General features: G+C 42.5%; 1 protein-coding gene and 1 long non-coding RNA gene across 2 annotated transcripts in view; one reads left to right on the forward strand and one right to left on the reverse strand.

Annotated features, from left to right (window-relative positions):
* The window catches only part of LOC123592174, a 54,368-nt gene extending 48,913 nt beyond the window's left edge, over positions 1-5,455 (reverse strand). The window contains exon 1 of the long non-coding RNA XR_006709627.1: positions 910-5,455. This is a non-coding gene — a long non-coding RNA (uncharacterized LOC123592174). The remainder of the gene's footprint in view (positions 1-909) is intronic.
* Positions 1-19,417, forward strand: part of MTUS2 (microtubule associated scaffold protein 2) — a 378,633-nt gene that overhangs the window by 38,386 nt on the left and 320,830 nt on the right. Inside the window, 1 exon segment of the mRNA XM_045466800.1 lies at positions 18,120-18,317. Within this exon segment, the coding sequence (XP_045322756.1) occupies positions 18,120-18,317 (198 nt within the window).

Genomic DNA, 19,417 nt, shown 5'->3' on the forward strand with positions numbered 1-19,417 from the left:
GCTCCCTTCCCGCTCTCAAAACATCACAATCTGTACCCTTAGTTACACCTCCCAGCTGAATTCCCTACCCCCAGTTTTGCCCTTCTCGACCCCACTCTCCACACAGCAAATCAAACCCATTCTTCTTCCTTTACAGTTCTTTCCTGGCTGTCCCTTGCTGTCAGGGGAAAGACCAAGCGCCTTGATATCAGTCAGGTTCCTCCAACCTCCCTCTCCATGAGCAGACCTGGTTCTGCCTGTCTTGCTCAAGCAGCTTCCTCCCTGAGACACCCTCTTCCCTTCTCTTGTACCTGACTCAGCTCTCTCCTGTTTACCCTTTGTGAGCCGGCTCAAGCTTCCCTCGAACGGCAGCCCGTTCTCAGGGAGCCCAGGCTGGGCTCGTTCCCTTTGTGTCCCCCCAGCTCTGGGCTGTTGTGTCTGTTGTACGACTGTGCGTATTTCATTGGGATTTTCTGCACGTGAGTGTCAGGCCGGTGTTAGTGGGGTTAGCGGGGCCCAGGCCTCATGTATTTTTATTTTGCGAGAGCTAGCGTGACACCCGGTGTATGTTCTGTGGGTGTTTCCTGAGCTCAGCTGAACTGAGTGCCCTTGTGCTCTTTTCTTTGTCTTCCTTCTCCTGCTTCCCCCGTTTTACCCTCCTCAAGGCGGTTTTCATTCCCTGGCCCTCCGTGCTGGTCTCAGGTGGCTCTGTGGCTCGCTGAGACAGGTGCCTCTGCTTTAGTCATCTCTCTTTTGGGTTGAGCAGCGTCTGATCGCGTCATCCGTCTTCTGCCTAATTTTCTGCATCTTCCGTCCTGCCTCTTTATTTTCCTTTCCAGAAGCTAGTTAACTAGCTGGCCAGCCCTTGTGCTCTCTGTCCCTCTTAATAACAGCTTAAGTAACAGCTTTATTGCAACAGCATTCACATACCATACAATGCACTCATTTAAATTGTAAATCCGGTGGTTCTAAGTCTGTTCACAGAGTTGTGCATCCATCACCACCGTCAATTTTAGAACATTTTCGTGACTCTAAAAAGAAAGAAACCCTATACTCATTATCAGGCACTCCTCATTTTCCCTAAGCCCCAGCCCCTGGCAACCAGTCATCTACTCTCTGCCTCTATGGATCTGTTTGTTGTGGGCATTCCATATACTGGAGTCTTATAAGATGTGGCCCTTTGTGTCTGGCTTCTTTCATTTGCCCTAATGTTTGACCTCAGTCCTATATTGGTCTGCTTGAGCTGTCATAATAGAAAATCACAGCCTGGGTGGTTTAAACAACAGAAGCGTGTTTTCTCAGAGTTTTGGAGGCTGGAAGCCCAAGACCAAGGTGCCAGCAGGATTAGCTGCTGGCCAGGGCTTTCCTCTTGGTTTGCAGATGGCCACCTTCTCACTGTGTCCTCACATGGTCTTTTCTCTGTGTGTATGTACAGAGAGAGATCGCTAGTGTCTCTTCCTCTTTGTTTAAGGACACCAGTCCTACTGGATTAGGGCCCCATCCCTCTGACCTCATTTAACCTTAATTACCTCCTTAAAGGTCTGTCTCCACATATACTCACGTTGAGGGTTAGGGCTTCAATGTACACAGGGTGGAGGAACACAGTTCCGTTCCTAACAATTCCTTTTTATTGCTGAAGAATACTTCATTGAATGGACGTATCACAATTGATTTGTAAATTCATCAGGGGCGCAGATATTTGGCTTCTTTTGGCCACTTTTGGTTGTTATTCATAATGCCACCGTAAGCATGTGCGTACAGGTTTTCGTGTTAATATTTGTCTTTACTTTTGGATGTGTCCCCACGAGTGGGATTGCTGAGATATTGTAGGTAACTCCGTATTTAAATTTTGGGGAATGGCCAGACTGTTTTCCAAAGCCATCGTACCATTTTATAGTCCCACCGTCAGGGCTTGATTCTGATTTCTCTATAGCCTCCCCTACACTCGGTATTATCAGCTCTTTAAATTCTAACTCTCCTCTTGATGTGAAGTAGTGTCTCATTACAGTTTTGATTTACATTCTTCAATGACTGGAGATGTTGAGTATGTGATTATGTGTTTGTTGGAAAATTTACATGCATATAAGCTATTTGTGTATCTTCTTTGGAGAATTGTCTACTTGGATTCTTTGCCCATTTTGTTAAGTTTCTTTATTTATTTTGAGAGAGAGAGGGCACATGAGCAAGGGAGGGGCAGAGAGAGAGGAGGAGAGAGAGAATCCCAAGCAGGCTCCACCCACACTGTTAGCGCAAGGCCCAGTGCTGAGCTTGATTTCACCAACTGTGAGATCATGACCTGAGCCCAAACCAAGAGTCAGATGCTCAACCGATTGAGCCACCCAGCTTCCCCCTTTGCCTGTTTTTAAATTGGATTGAGTTTCCACAGTTCTTTGAATATCTTCATTACAAGTCCCTTATCATGTATATGCTTTGCAATATGTTTGTTTCCCCCATTCGGTGGTTTTGACTTTCTTGATTGACTTATTTGAAATAAAAAAGTGTCCAATCTTGATAACGTCCAGTTTCTCTGTTTTGCCTTTTGTTGTAAGTCTTTGTCTAACTCAAGTTCATGAACACTTCTGTCTATGTTTTCTTCTAAGAGTTTTATAGTTGTATCTCTTAAATGTAGATCGGTCATCCATTGCAAGTTCAGTTTTGCATGTGGTGGGAGGTGAGGGTCCAGCTACACCCCTTTGCGTGTGGCTAACAAGTTTTCCCAGCACTGGAGCTTTTCTTTTCAGTGTTGATGATTTGGCTTTGCTAAGATGATGGAATCATCTCCGGATTAGAAAATTTACCCTACCTTCTGGCTGGCAGCTCATTCCATGTCACTCCTATTGGTGCGTCTCCCTCATTTTCATCCTTCTTCACACTCCGGAACTCCACTTATATCCAGATTCACAGCTGTTCTATAAATGTTGAAGTTGCTAGTTAAGCCTGGGTGCCATAAATCCCACGTGATCAGCCATCCTGGTGTTACTGGTGGTGCTCAGGGGTTTCCCAAGATGTGGGACTTCTACAGCTGAAACCGGGACAGTCCCTGTGTAAAGCTGAGGCATCACTGAGCTGGTGGAGAGAATGCCCCACTGAATTAAGCCTTGTCCTCAAATTCCAGAGGGTCGGATGTTAGCTAATCTGCAGTCATCTGAAAACCGGAGGCTAGAGGACCCATTTCCCAGGTGTCTGACTCACACACACCTGCGAAGTTGGTGCCGGCTACTGGCAGGAGGCCTCAGTTCCCTCTCTGTGGGTCTCCACACAAGGCTGCTTGAATGTTGTGACATGGTGCTCGGCTTCCTCCAAAGAGACCAAGAGACCAAGGAGGAAGCCGTAATGTCTTTTACAGTATAGCCCGAGGAGTTTCACACCCTCAGTGTTCTACTTGTCACACAAGGCAGGAGGAGGGGATTCACTGTGGAGGGTATGGATAGGAGGAGGTGAAGATCATTGCAGGGGAGGGCATCTTGGAAGCTCAAAGACCTGGAGTCTGGCCTGAGATTATACCCTTGATGGTAATTGTATCAAGCCCGCGTCTTTGGTAGCAACCCTGGAAAATGCCCCTTCCCTTGCTTTGTTTAATTGTGTCCTTCTTTTCTCCTGTGGGAGAGTTGTGGCCTTGTTATTAAAGAATTCTGTTTACGGTTTCCCGGTGTGAAGGACACTTGGTTAAAAGAGTCGCTGTTTGTGCGTAGTCCTGAGCAAGGTCAAAGAGGAGTTGCTTCTCAGCGGTTTGCAAAAGCAAACTGCCTCTCTACCGAATGTCTGCAAAAGAAGAAACTTTATCAGAGCAACTAGGAAGATCTAGGAAGATCTAAAAAAATTGCTTCAAATAATACCTTGCCTTGTACATATAAATACGCCAGGAAGAAAACCACCTCTCCAACATAAAATTTCAAGGAAGAAAATGGGCCTTGCATAAAAACTCTGAACCACTCTACTTGATTTTGCCTTCGTTTTAGGTCTTTTATTCCTCTAGCACGAGGTCCTGCCTCTGTTCTGGCCTTGCTCTCCCCCTTTCTACTTCGGTGGGCTGTAAGCCCTACTTGGGGATGCTTTTTCTTCATTTGTGAATTTCCCACAGTACCTCGTGAAGTGCTTGCCAGTGGTGGGTGTCCGTGAATGGATATTGGATTGGACTAAGATCCATTTCCTTTCTTAAAGTCTGTTTTACTGCCTGGATGACAAGAATGTTGGACAGTGATGGATGGACCTTTATCAATATAGTACTGACCCTTAAAAGCACTACAGTTGGTCCTAGTTGATCAAGATAGTTTGAGCGGAAATATTTATTTAAATATATATTCAAAGGACAATCAATACAAAAAGGAAACAGGCAAGAACAAAGCAACTTCTTCAAGTTTCATTGAAATGTGAGGATTTGCACTCTTCAAAAGATTTCCGTCTCAGAAGAAAAAATAGCATCACTTTGAAAGAGCGACACATCATTGAAACATACAGTAGCAGCCAAACCTCTTTTGTTGTTCAAACAGAAATTTATTTTTACGGGGTTTTTTTGGACAAAATTTTGCAAGAATATAAAGCCTTAATAAAAATAAGCACGTGTACTTCAGCTTCTGTGCGTGGGATTTGAATATTTGATCCCAGAGGGGATTTTTTTTCATAGATGTTTATTAATTTTGAAGTTATTTTCATTAATTTCTCCATTACCATTAAATCCATTTGGAAGGGTCTTTGATCTGCTGTACAAAGTGTGTCATTCACCTGTCTCTCAGAAGGGTTTTTTTTGTGGAGGACACACAATGATAGACCAAATTCTCTCTGCTACAGGCCCTTTGACAATGGTGATGCTGACAGAGATTAGAACGATAGCGTTGCTCTACCTTAGTGTAAGCCTGTTACTCAACCAAAGGCAAGAATTATATGTTCTTTTTGAAAACCTTCTATTTTGATGCAACAGCTTTATTGAGATGTATTCGTATGCTACATAGAATTCACCCTTTAGAAGGATACACACACACACACACACACACACACACACACACTCGCAGAATTGTGCACCCACCCCCACAATCAATTTTAGAATATTTACATGACCCCAGAAAGAAAGAAACCCTGTACCCATTGTCAGGCACTGCTCATTTTCCCAAACCCCAGCCCCTGGCAACCAGTAAACTTCTTTCTATGTCTACAGAACTTCCTGTTGTGGACATTTCATATAGTAGAATCATACAATATGTGGTCTTTCGTGTCTAACTTCTTTCACTTGTGTTAATGTTTTCAAGGTTCATCCATATTGTAGCACGTATCAGTACTTCATTCCTTTTAATGACTAAAAAATATTCCAGTGTATTGGCATTGGCATTCCATGCTTCGGTTGTCTATTCATTAGTTGATATATATTTGCATTTTTGTGCCTTTGTCTCTTATGTGTCATGCCGCTATGAATATTCATGTGCAAGTTTTTGTGTGGATGGGCATATGTTTTCATTTCTCTGGGGAATATACCTAGAAGTAGAATCGTTCTGTCATATGGTGCCTCTGTGTTTAACCTTTTGAGGAACTGCTGGATTGTTTTCCAAAGTGGCTGCACCATTTTACATTCCTACCATCAGCGTATGAGGTACCATTCTCTCCATATCTTGCCAACACTTGGTAATGTCTGTCTTTTTCGTCATAGTTACTCTAGTGGGCGTGATGTGGTGTCTCATTAAGGTTTCGATTTGCATTTTCCTGATGCCTAAGGATATTATTCATCCTACCATATGCTTATTGGCACTCTGTATATTTTCTTTGGAGAAATGTCCACTCAAATCCTGGCTCATTTTAAAATTTGGTTATTTTTCTTTTCATTGTTGAGTTATATCGTTATCCATACATTTTGTTTACTTGAAAGCCATCAGATATATATTTTGCCAATGTGTTCTCCCATTCTTAGGTTGTTTCCCCCCACTACTTTTTTATTTATTTATTTATTTATTTATTTATTTATTTAGAGAGAAAGATAGAAAACAAGTGGGAGAGGGACAGAGAGAGAGAGAGAGAGAGAGAGAGAATCCCAAGCAGGCTCTGCACTGTCAGTACAGAGCCCAAAGTGGGACTCAAACTCACGGACCATGAGATCATGACCTGAGCTGAAGTCAAGAGTCAGACGCTTAACTACTGACCCACCCAGGGGCCCCTCCCCCCACTACTTTCTTGGTAGTGTCTTTTCAACCTAAAAGCTTTTCACATTTTTTCTCCGTTTTACTGAGAAATAATTGACATATATCACTGCATAAGTTAAAGGCTTACGGCATGATGGTTTGATTTACATATATTGTGAAATGGTTACCACAAGAGGTTCAGCTAACATCCATCTTCCATATGGGCACAATCAAAACAAAAGAAGGAAGAATACAGGAAAATATCATCTCCTTGTGATAAGAACTTTTCGGAGCTACTCTTGACAACTTTCCTGGATATTGTGCAGCAGGTGTTAGCTTTAGTCATCGCATTGTACTTTACACCTCTAGTGCTTATTTATCTTATAACTAAAAGCTTGTACCTTTTGACCGTCTCTCTCCAGTTCCCCCTCTCCCAACCTCCTGCCTCTGGTAACCACAAGTCTGATCTCTTTGTTCTGTGAGTTTGTTTTGGGGCTTTTTGTTGTTCTTTGTTTTAAGATCCTCTATTTGAGATCATACAGTATTTGCCTTTCACTTTTTTTCTCATTTTTAATGGCTGAATGATATTCTAGTGTGTGTGTGTGTGTGTGTGTGTGTGTGTGTGTGTGTGTGTGTAAAATAACTTCTTTATCCATTCATCCATTGATAGACCCTTGTTTCCATGTCTTGGCCATTGTAAATAATGCTGCTATAAATATGGGGGTGCACATATCTTTTTTATGTCCTTTGCCTTTGGATATATTCCTAGAAGTGGAATTGCTGGGTTATTTTAATTTTTTGAAGGCTGTCAGTGCTGTTTCCCATTGTTGTACGAATTTCCAAGCCCAGGGGCAGTGCACAAGGGTTCCTTTTTCTCCCCTTCCACACCAGCATTTATCTCTTACCTTTTTTGGTGGTGGCCATTGTTAACAGGCATGAGGCATCTCATTGTGGTTTAATTTTGAAAGCTTTCACCTTGAATGAAGTTCAGTTTTTTCATTTGTTGCTTATGATTTTTGTGTCACATATAAGAAATTATTGCCTGATCTGAGGTCATGGGGATTTATAGCTATGTTTTTTTTTTTCCTATGAGTTTTATAGTTTTAGCATCATGAGGATTTATAGCTATGTTTTCTTCTAAGAGTTTTATAGTTTTAGCATCTCCATTGAAGTCTTTAATCCATTTTTGCAATGTTTTTAATATGCCGAGAGGTAGTAGTCTAACATCCTTCTTACACACATATATATCCAGTTGTCCCAGCACCTTTTGTCGACAAACCATTTCTTTCCCCCCATTGAATGGTTTTGGCAGCTTTGTCGAAATTCAGTTGACCACACATGTTGAGTTTATTTCTGGGAACTCAATTCTCTTTTAAGCTGTGTCTGTCCTTCTGCTAGTACCACACAATCTTGATTATCCTAGCTTTGTACTGAGTTTTGAAAATGGGAAGTGTGAATCCTCTAACTTCGTTTTTGTTTTTCAAGATCAGGGACTTTTTGTTTGTGTTCTCAAGAATTGGACTATTCTGTGTTTTTTGAATTTCCATATGAATTTTAGGATCAACTTGTCAGGTTCTGCAAAGAAGCCAGCTAGGATTTTGATAGGGATTGCACTACATCTGTAGATCAATGTGGGGAGTAGTGCCATCTTAACAACATTGAGTGTTCTAATCCATGAATGCTTTCTACTTTTTTGTGTCTTCTCTAATTTCTTTTGATAATGTTTTGTAGTTTTCAGAAAATATGTTTTACACTTTGCTTATTAAATTTATTCCTGATGTAGCCACCTTGAAAATATACCTGAACCCCCAAATTTATTTAGATTCTCATTTAGTATTAGGAAAGTAGGCAGGTAATTTGGATTTATAGTAAGACAAAATGAAATATTACAGAGTGGCCTTTTCATGAAATAGCTCTATAGTCTAGAGGCAGTGTATTTCATACTTTTCAAGCACTTTGGTGTAAGTAAAATTAATACAAAGCAAAGCCCAAAAACCCTCTACTTTGGTTCTGCCATATAGTTGACCTTTGAACAATGTGGGGGTTAAGAGCACCAATCCCCCTGTGCAGTTGAAAATCTGTGTGTGACTTTTGTCTCCCCAACTATTTCACTACTGATAGCTGTTAACCCGAAGTCTTATTATTGACCAGAAGCCTTATTGATAACATACAGTTGATTAACACATATTTTGTATGTTATACATAGTATATACTGTATTCCTACGATAAGTTAAGCTAGAGACAAGAAAAATGTTATACAAAATCATAAGGAAGAGAAAATACTTTTACAGTACTGTACTGCATTTATTAGAAAACACGTATAAGTGGCTCCACACAGTTCAAACCTCTATCGTTCAAGGGTCAACTGTCATTGGAACTTTACCAATGAAGGGATTGCATAGCTACCTTAGACAATGAAATGGAAGGCCCTCATTTGCTTCTCTTTCCTAGTGGGGATTGATGATGCCACATACATACCTCAAGAGTGTGTAAAAAGCTTGGTTATCTACATATTTCATGTTTCTGGAGAGAGCAGAGCAGGCCTTCGAAGCAGGTCCATATGGATTGGGAGAGAGCAAGGAAAGGAGCTTCACTTGAAGTTTTCGTGGTTAGGGAGTAGGCAGGGTGAGTGGTCTGTACTCAGGCAGGTGCTTGTGTGGTTTGACTTTGTCATAGGCACCGAGGGGAGAACACCAGGCTTGCTTCTGAGCTTTCTTAGATGGGGAGAGAGGGAGAGCCCTGATGTTTCATGATTAAAATGTACTATAATTAGTTGAATTTGAACTTGTTGAGTAAGCCAGTATAGTGCCGTCTGAGGCTTGCAGCCTGAGGCCATTAAGGAAGGTGAAAGTTCCATCGAATGCCTTGTTCAAGAGCCCAGCTTTATGTAGTGCAGAAAGATTCTCAGAGGGTTTTTTAACCTTAAAAAGGGCAACCGTTGCTGCCACTGGCTAGACCAGACAGCCAGGCCAATGGCAATGGCTCAAGAGTATACAAATGTTCACATGGGACTGACTTTGACCAGAGCATCCTGTGTTAGACGACTATCTGAGGTTTGTCTAAGTGTGCTGACCGTTGGGTCGTATCCTGTTCAGGAACATCTTGGTTAAAGGATTAAAAGCAGTAGCTTTTAACAAGCTCAGTCGTGTGTGTGTCAGTTATGTTTCCACCTGGAAAATACACAAACTTCGCATTGCTGTTCATCAGTTGATCCTAGCGGGCTCCCCAGGTAGCCAGTGGGTCTGGGGGAGTAGTGATCTCCTCTCACACTGTGACATCAGATAAGGGACTGAGGACAAGGAGGCCACCCCCTTCTGTGGGTGGGCTATGCCATAGGACCCAGGTTTGGTTCCACCCTGTAGCAAGAAGGCCAAGCTACCTCTGCTGAGTTTGTGAGCTTCTACTTCTATAACCTAAGGCATATTGGGAACCTTGGTGTGGAGGGCCACATGTTCAGGGCAGATGAGAGCTTTACTTTTTAGGGGAGCCAGTATGTACCTAGCAAGTGCCACTCTCATATGGTGTCTTGCAGGACTGACGAGGGCAGTTTCTTACACAGAATCCCATGAGCAACTTATAGCCATTATTGGTCATCTAGGGACTCTAGAAGGCATGAGAGGAGGTTGCTAAAGCTCCACAGTGAGAGCATCTCCAAGGGCACTAATGAAAGTGTGTGTCGATTGCTCTTTGAGCAGATTCTAGAGCCTTTTATTGGAGGGGATCCCACAGAAGGTGAGCCAGTTTGCAAGTAACAGCATAAATGTGCTTAAGTAAAATTTGCAGATGAAGAGGGGCGCCTGGGTGGCGCAGTCGGTTAAGCCTCCGACTTCAGCCAGGTCACGATCTCACGGTCCGTGAGTTCGAGCCCCGCGTCGGGCTCTGGGTTGATGGCTCGGAGCCTGGAGCCTGTTTCCGATTCTGTGTCTCCCTCTCTCTCTGCCCCTCCCCCGTTCATGCTCTGTCTCTCTCTGTCCCAAAAATAAATAAAAAACGTTGAAAAAAAAATTTAAAAAAATTTGCAGATGAAGAATATTTTGCCTCCCGAACCCAAAAGAGTCTAAAAGATCCTGGGCTTCTTTTAATTTTTTGGATGCTGACAACATCACTAGCTGTTTCTTGACCGTCTCAGGGATGGAGTACCCCCCAGTTTACCAAATAATTTTTAGGAATTTAATTAAAGTGGCAGGGCCTTGCGCTGTGTGTAAGACAGTGGCCTATCCCTTTTCAGTGAGCCTGTTTGCGTTCATGTGTTCGAATGAGTGTGTCAGATGAGTGTCCTCAAAGGGAGATGTTATCACTGTAATGTGTGTGCACCTACGCTCCCAGAGAAAGGTTGGATCCAGTTGAGATCTAGCCTGCAGAGATTGTGTGTGGCTAGGCTGTTGAGGTAGCCCATGGGTAGCCGCTGCATGAAGATGTGCTGTGTCTCTTCGGAAGTGAAGGAAAACAGTGACTGAGGGGCCAAGAATGGGCCAGATTGGCTTGTTAAATGAACGGCAGTGGTCCTGTAGAGGGTTTCAATTCTTGCGGGCCTCGCTTTAATGTACACCAAGTCATATCACTGCCTTAACTGTAGGGATGGTCTGCAGGGTCCCATTTTGTCAAGCCAAGTTTTTATGGGTCAAAAACTTACCTCTCTTCAAACGTATCAGTCATAGAGTGTTCATGCCCACTGTGGGATAGCGTAGGGCAATGGGTGCTCTGACGCTGGGGAATTTGGGCAAGATGGTAATTCTTATGGTTAGGGTGAAGCGTATCTGGGTTTCCTTCATTTCTTGTTCAGTAATTCCCTTAAGATGATAAAATGTTATAGGGGATACATTTTTTAAATTTAATGAGATCCCCAGGTAGAGCTGTAGTTTGAGCCCCAGTATTGATTAAAGGCACAAAGTTTTGCCAGTTGGTACATTTAAGGAGATGTTAAGATTAATTCAGAAGCTATGTTGTCAAGGTGCGAAAGTCAGTGCCCTTGTATCTTTTGGTGGATAAATTCTTTTAGTAAATTTTGGATTTCCATTTGGGTCCAGTTGTAGCCCTCTGTTTCCGTTTTTTGTTTATTCTGCCAAATCCGGACTTCTCTTCTTCCTTCCCCCACCACCCTATTCTTTTCTTTCCCCTTTGTTTTTACTAAGGATTCTCTCTTCTCCGCCTGTATTTCTAGATTTCCTCCAGAGAGCTTCAAATCAGTATCATCAGGGTTGGAGGCTTCCCCCATGGCTGGGGTTACTTTGTAGGACTTAAGGACCCTAGGCTTAAAGAGGATTCGAATTAACCCCTTTCACTATACTGCAGAGATGCCATGGGTATTTTTCTCTATAACCCTGAGAAATCAGGATTTTTGTTGCAACAGAGGCATAAGCAGCAGCAGCAGCAACAGAGGTATATAAGGGTCCTGCTGAGCCATTTGCTGTTAGGAGTGCTGACCTCAGCACTTCACATAATGGCTTTTTCTCTTTTTTGTTTTTTACCCCTAACGACTGCTTTTCTCATGAGTGATCACCCAGTGGACCTGTATGCAACACAAGGTGGTCTTTTCCCCGAGTCTGGCGTCAGTTACGACTCCGCTGTAAGACGTGCAGAGAGGTCCAGGCTAAGATACATGACCCAAGGCCATGCCAAGGACCCCGCCCCAGTCACATATTCCTGTCTCCAAAAAACCAGGTAATTATTGAAACTTCCCCCTTGGGTCAGGTTAGTCCCTGACAGAGTCTCCGCAGGACTCTCTAACGCGAAACAGAGCAGCATACCTCAAAGCACGTGCTAGCCAGCCAGCAGCAACTCCAAGGGCATGTTTTCTGTTAGGCAGCAGAGCCAGCTTGCAAGCAAACCACGAAGAAAGGCCCCCCGTGATGGTGGTCACCGTCTCCGTATCCTGGTCATGCCACCTGTTGTTGTGGTCACCCTGAAGAGACAGGGTGGACCCCACCCCAAATTTGGTTTAGGTGTCAAGACTGACGATGCCAGATGCAAAGCAGTTTACGAGGGAGTTTCTTACTAATTGAGGTGTCTGGGGAGAGCAGTGCTGGCCTCTTCCACAGGTGTGAAATGACTTGAATGAGCGAGGGAAGGATCCTGGCTCAGCCTATCGTATTGTCAGGGGTTGGGGCAGGGGGGAAGAGTCCTTGGAAGTGGACAGGGGCTTGTGTAGTTTCACTCTTCGGCCTCAGGGGGCAGCCCTGGGCTTTCCTATCAGCTTTCCTGGATGTGGGGCGCAAGAGGGCGGGGAGTATAAGAGGGGCGTGGGTTTTGAAACCTGATAACTCTTGGCAGTTAAACATAAAAAAGGGGAATCTGACAGTCCTAAATATTTTATCTTGTTGATGTTGTAAATGAAACTTTATTAATTTCACTTTTGGATTATTTATTGCAAGTATATAAGAAATACAATTGACTTTTATATATTGAACTCGTTTATTCTAATCGTTTTTAGAAATTTCATAGGATTTTCTACATACAAGATTGTGTGATCTACAAAACGAGAAAGATTTGCTTCTTGTTCCCAACCTGCGTGGCTTTTAATTTTCTTGCCCAATTGCCCTGGCTAGAACCTTCCATAAAATATTGAGTAGAAGTGGTGAAAGCAGACATCTTTGCCTAGTTCTTGATCTATGGGAGAAGCATTTAGTCTTTTTCCATGAGTATGGTGTTAGCTATGCATTTTGTTTTCATCCACTTATCAGGTTGAGGACATCTTTCTATTGTTTCTGGTTTGTTAGGTGTTTTATCATGAGATGATCTTGTTATTGGTCAAGAGATTTTTCTGCATCTATTGAGAAGGCCATGTCGTTTTTCTTCCTGTGGTACAATACATTGATTTCCATGTTAACCCAATCTTCCATTCCTGGGATAAATCGCACTTGGTTACAGTATGTAATACTTTTTATATGTAGCTGGTTTTAGTTTGCTATTGATTTGGTGAGAATTTTGCATATGGAAGAAATTATTTTCTTTTCTCATGATGTTTTTGTCTGGTTTTGTTATCAAGGTAACGCTGGCCTATAGAATGAGTGTAGAAGTGTCCTTTCTCTCTCTCCCTCTCTCTTTCTGTTTCTCTGGAATAATTTGTGAAGAACTGTGTCAATTCTTATTTAAATGCTTGATAGAATTCTCTCTCAAAGACATTTGTGCTGGGCTTTTCTTTGTGGGAAGTTTTTGGATTACTAATTCAATTTCTTTGTTGTAAGTAGATTGAGATTTTCTATTTTTTTTTCTTTGTGTTTTTCTGGAATTTGTTCCTTTCACTAGGTTGTCTGATTTGTTGAGATATAGTTGTTCATAATATTCCCTTATAATTCTTTTTATTTTTGCAAGATTAGCAGTGACGTCCCCTCTTTCATTCTTAATTTTACAAATTGAGTCTTCTCTCTTTTTTCCTTGGTCAGTGTAATTAAAGATTTGTCGACTTTGTTGATCTTTCTAAAGACCAACTTTTGATTTTGTTGACTTTCTCTTTTATTTTTCCATTTTGTTATATTTATTACCATTCTAGTATTTATTATTTCCTTCCTTCTGCTCAGACTTTGTTTGCTTATCTTTTTTCAGTGTCTTTAGATGGACTTTTAGTCCATTTAGTCCATTTAGATTTCCTTTGTTGCTGTGACATCTTTCTTCTTTTTTTTAAAGTTTATATATTTTGAGAGAGGGAGAGAGAGGGAGGGAGAGAGAGAGAGAGAGAGACGGAGGGAGAGAGAGAATCCCAAGCAGGCTCTGCGCTGACAGTACAGAACCCACAAACCATGAGATCATGACCTGAGCTGATACCAAGAGTCAGACACTCAACTGATTGAACCACCTAGAAGCCCCATCATTCTTTTTTAATGTGGGCATTGCAGGGCGCTTCAGTGATATTCATTCTTATGGCCAATCTCTACCATTGGGCAAATCTCTTAGTCATTCTCAGAGTCAAATCTCAGAGTCATCTCAGTCAGACTCTGCTGGGGGGTGTGGTAGGGACAGTGGTCTGTCCCTCTAGGAGTGGCAGTCCTGATTTACAAATGGGTGCTAGGCAGGGGGAAGGGGGGGGGTAGTAGCTTCTGGTCTTCTCCCTTCATGTCTCCTGATATTGAACCTCTAGCCTACAAGTGAGCCAGGACAACAGTGATTTTTGGCCTCTTGTGCCTGGAGTAGTGCCTCTGCCTTTTTACTTGGGACTGGGTGAAGGGTCCTCTGACCTCTTAGCCTCTTGCTTGCATGTAATTTATCCTCTGCAACATAGACCTAGGGGAGGGATAAGGGTGGGAAATGGTGGTAGCCTGCCTCTCCCGGTGAGATATGGTACCTCTTGCCAGGGGGAGAGGAAACCTGTTGCCTTGGCCACAGCCACCCACATGAGAGCTGTCATCATGCTGAGATGGACAGGGTTGCAGAGGAGGAAAGGAATGCATTAGGCTCAAGTGCCGTCCAATCTATTTTTACTGGATTTAGTAGATTTTCATATGTAAATGTTTCTTTATTCACTGTATGCCTTTGGAACAGTTTCTAGAAACTGCAACTGATTGTTGTTTTTTAAAAATAATTTTTACTGGGGCACCTGAGTGGCTAAGTCGGTGAAGCATCCCACTTTGGCTCAGGTCATGATCTCATGATTCATGGGTTCGACCCCCGCATCAGGCGCTCTCTCTCTCTCTCTCTCTCTCTCTCTCTCTCTGCCCCTCCCCGACTCGCACCCTGTCTCTCAAAAAATAAACATTAACTTTTTTTAATAAAAAATAAAATAATTTTTACTAATAATGGTTGTTTCACTGGAGAAAGTGTCCAGGGAGCTTGTGCCACCATTGTGGAAGAGGTCTCTCTTATGTGTGCTCAGTTTTATTTAGCGTTAATTGTTATCATTTGTTTACCGAGGGCTTATTATGCACCTTGATAGGTTATTTCTGTCAATATTCTTAAATAGCCCAAGGACACTGAGTAGTTGAAAAAAACGTATTCCTCCGACATGCTGCACTTGAAAAATAGTAAGGAGTGCACATTTTTCTAATTAAATTCCTTTTTTGAGAAACTAAGATTAACCTAAGGCACATTCACTCAGAGCAGCTGAATGTAATGCACAAGAGCACCTTTCACAGGGCAAGTGGGCATGTCATCTTCTGTTGACCTTTTCAAAGTGTGGTCCAGGCACTACTGAATGAGGATTGCTGAGGTGCTTGTTTAGAAGACTGAGTTTTGAGCCCCAGCCCAGCCTAATTCTCATGCAGAGAGACCACTGCAGGTATTCAGCTCACACACAGGCTGCATTAATGTGTGCAAGCTTGACTACTGCAAACTTCAGCTAAACTTGATTGAATAATAACGTCAAAACCACCGTGCTAGACACGGGTGGTTTCTCAAGAACAGTAAGACCTGCTCTTCCAAACCCCAGAGGTATGTAAACTATTTGTGAGATTTATCTGGTAGAAAGAGAGACCGTTGGATAGTAGCTTGATGTATAGATTATATAAAATTTAGAAAAATTATGTATACTGAGAGTTGGGGCAAGACATAGTCCCACAAGTAGCCTACACACACACACACACACAAACACACACACACACACACACACACACACACACACACACACCCCATGTGCCTTTATTGGAAGGGAGAGCTGGACTAAGGGAAAGTGAAAGCCTGGAAGTCACTTAGAGCCTTACTTCGTGTGTCCTTGGGTCCCTGCGTTGTTGAGTCCTCTCTCTACATGTTCTGCCGCTACCTTTCTTCCGACGGCACGAACAATCATTGAATATGGGTAAGGGTAGGGTAGAATAAATTCCTCCTTGAGCATTTTCCGTGCCCTTATCGCCTTACATAATGATTTAATAAACTAAGTTTTCATTCTTAAATATCAAATGAATGTTTACTACGTGCCAAGGTTCTCTGTTAGAAATTTTGAACTTTCCTTCATTCCCAAATATGGGTTTGTTTTCTTGGGAAAAAAATTAGTCCACGTTCTTCTCACGTGACTTGATGTCACCTTAGGTCAGTTATTGCTTAACTGGGCTGGGAAAGAGGTTATATATAACCAAAACTAGTATCCAAATGTAGTGGGTTTAGTGTATACTTACTGTTGAAATTGCATCTGATTTTTTAGCAACTCTTCTACTGTTTTACAAGGACTGTTCAAAACTGAGTTGGTGCAAACGTACTGTGAAGATGGTGTCTGATATATGGGGATACTTTCATTGTTCTGGGGATATCACCTAAGTACGCAAAAGGATAGGAGAACAGTTGGAGGCGTTGACATGGCATTTAATTGCTGATACAGAAGGGCCATTATTACTTATTAAACAGTGATTATTTCTCATCATATTTGAACGTTTTTCCCCCAAGCATTAGGACAGAACTGAATTGGGAATACTGCAGCCCCAGCTCTCTGCACTCACCCAATTTTTCCTCCTCCTCCTCCTCCTCCTCCTCCTCCTCCTCCTCCTCCTCTTCCTTTTCCTCTTCCTCTTCCTCCTGACCCAGAAATCAAGAAACCAGAGTTGTGCGTATTCTGTTTTCACATGGATGTGCAACTGGCTACAGACTCCCTCTTAGGGAGAGCTCCCGGTAGAGGAAGAGGCACCAGTGGTCCACCATGGCATCTGTTGGTTCTCTAAAGATTTCCACACATAGATCTGTTTCTAATGTAGATTCTTCATTGATTTTCAGATGTCGTTAAAAAAAAAATAAACGGCTTCTTTTATTATTAGTTTGCAACCTGGTTAATCTTTTAGTAGATCATAAAGAGTGAGGAACGCTGCTGAACGGTCTGCATATAAGCACTCACAGTAAATATGGCTGCAGCTTAAAGTTCCTAAATGGCTTGACTAGAAATTTATATAGAATATTAGGACACTTTACCCTTTTTCCTTTTTATTATTATTATTTTTTTTAATTTTTTTTCTTTTAATGTTTATTTTTGAGACAGAGAGAGACACAACATGAACAGAGGAGGGTCAGAGAGAGAGAGGGAGATACAGAATCTGAAACAGGCTCCAGGCTCCGAGCTGTCAGCACAGGGCCCAACGCGGGGCTCGAACTCATGGACCCTGAGATCATGACCTGAGCTGAAGTTGGATGCTCAACCGACTGAGCCACCCAGGCGCCCCGCCCCTTTTTCCTTTTAAGGACTATTAAAGGGCATTTGTGTGTGATAACATTCTGGTTCTATCTGGTATTGAAAGGCTCTTTTGGTGTGGAGATGATCATTGCAGCGGCTATGAACGGAGCCTGATTCAGACATCATCATGCTGAGATGGCAGATTTATAGCATGATGTTTTATTATTTCAAAATTAGCCAGCTTTGCACATATTTGGGAACTAATTTTAAGCTTAGTTTAATTTTTGAATTTTAGTTTAACATAAAAACACATCGTGGAAAAAGAATAAAAAAAGCCTAGTAGTGTTAACTGGAGCATCTATCAAGTTCTGTTACAAGCAGTAATATTTGTAATATATCTTTGAGGCCAGTTTTATCATCACCAGTCCATCCATTGGTTCTGAAGTGTTGGGTCAAGTGCCCAAGGTTACACAGCCAGTAAATCACACAGACTGGATTTCAATCTGGCCAGTTCCCCAGTTTATGCTCACCTCATTCCTACAATGAACGGAGTGCTAGCAAACAACTCTTTTGTACATGCTTCTATGATTTCTCACCAAGTGTTTATAATTGCTGATGAATATTTACCACAAGGGCTCTTTACCCATTGCATGTCAGACTTTAAGGTGTATGTCACTTTCACAGTTCTAGGGTCGCTTGCAACAGTACAAGTTCATTCCATTCAGCGTCCTAAGCACTGTCTACCTTTATTTATGGCCATATAATAGGGCTAGTTGTCTATTCTTTTCTCATCTGCCTGCTGCCTCTCCGTCTGTGTAAGTTCTCTGAAGCTCCCAGCCCACAGCGAGGAGCTTTTCTCATAAAGATGTATTTGTGACTATGCTGAACCGCACCGTACAAGATCAATTGTGTTCAGTTTATGATAGAGTTAGATTACTATTCATAGTCTGTGTATTCCTCTGTTTTGTTGTCAACTGATTTTTTTCGTTTGTTTGTTTGGTTTGGGTTCGTTATAGCAGATTTAAAGAAAGCCTCCGGTTCAAATGCTGCAAAATCCAATCTACCAAAATCTGGACTTCGTCCTCCTGGATACTCACGTCTCCCAGCAGCCAAGCTGGCGGCGTTTGGCTTCGTGAGGAGCTCCAGCGTGTCCTCGGTCTCCAGCACCCAGTCCGCGGACAGCGCGCAGCCGGAGCAGAGCAGACTGGCCAACCGTAAGTGGGCGGGGCGGGTGGGTGGGGCCGGCTGCGTTGTTCCCTGTGGGACACGCCCCTAGGACCACACGGGGCAGGTGAATGGGCATATGGGTATAACGGCTTCATTTCTTTGTGTTTGAAGGAGTTGATTTGACTTCCTATTATATTATATTATTATATTATATTATATTATATTATATTATATTATATTATATTTACTTCCTTAATCTACCATTGTTAGGACTTTAGAAAATGATCTACTGAAGGAAAAAAGGCCTGTTTGGCACTATCATTTTTTCAATTATGAGGAATTAGAGTGCCAGAAAAAGACTTAAATCTAGAAAATGACTTAACCAGGTACTGATTCCAGGAGCCCTTTGCTCATGGATTCTATGTAAGAAGTCAAAGAAAGATCCAACACAGGTGTTCCCATGTTGTGCTATCATGAAGCATATTATGTATTAGATATTAGTGGTGAGAATCCTTTTAGTCACCTGGGATTACCTGTCATGGCTTCATTTTGGTGGAGCACTTGGCTGGATTTCTCAAAGTTACCTAAACAGTGTGAAAAATAGAAAAGTAGAGCTGAGCTTCTTCAGTTCTGCCCAGAAAGGTCCCCATTGGCTGAGTGATGCTACTCTAGGCCTGGCTCCCGAGACTGATGTTGGAAGCTGTGTTTTAAAGTATGAATAGTCTCAGAGCAAGTCACAAACAGCCACCATTCTAAAGGAGATCTGGAGGCCGCCCCACTGACCTGAGCCTTTGATGACCAAAGCCCATCTCAGCCTGTCAACTTCAAAGTCATTGTTATTGGATCGGAAACCATGACATCTCGGACGTTGGTTAGCAAGAACTGGCCAGAGGACCAGGGAAGTCTTAGAGGTTTTCATGTGGAGTGCTGTTCGGGAGGGATTACAGTAGTTGAATCGTGCTGAAGTAAGTAGTAAGAGAAAGAAACAGAGGGCAAGACGGGGCATGTGGGAGGGGAGAGGTGGAGAACAAGATTGATTTATATTATTTTCTAAATTTCTTTTCTCCAAGCTTGCTCTTTCTCTGTCCTTTCTTGGGTTCACAGAGATGACGCGTGGCACGTTCATACCTGCAAAGTCCTAAATTTT

The sequence above is a fragment of the Leopardus geoffroyi genome, chromosome A1, assembly GCF_018350155.1.
Source record: "Leopardus geoffroyi isolate Oge1 chromosome A1, O.geoffroyi_Oge1_pat1.0, whole genome shotgun sequence".
NCBI classification, from domain to species: Eukaryota; Metazoa; Chordata; class Mammalia; order Carnivora; family Felidae; genus Leopardus; species Leopardus geoffroyi.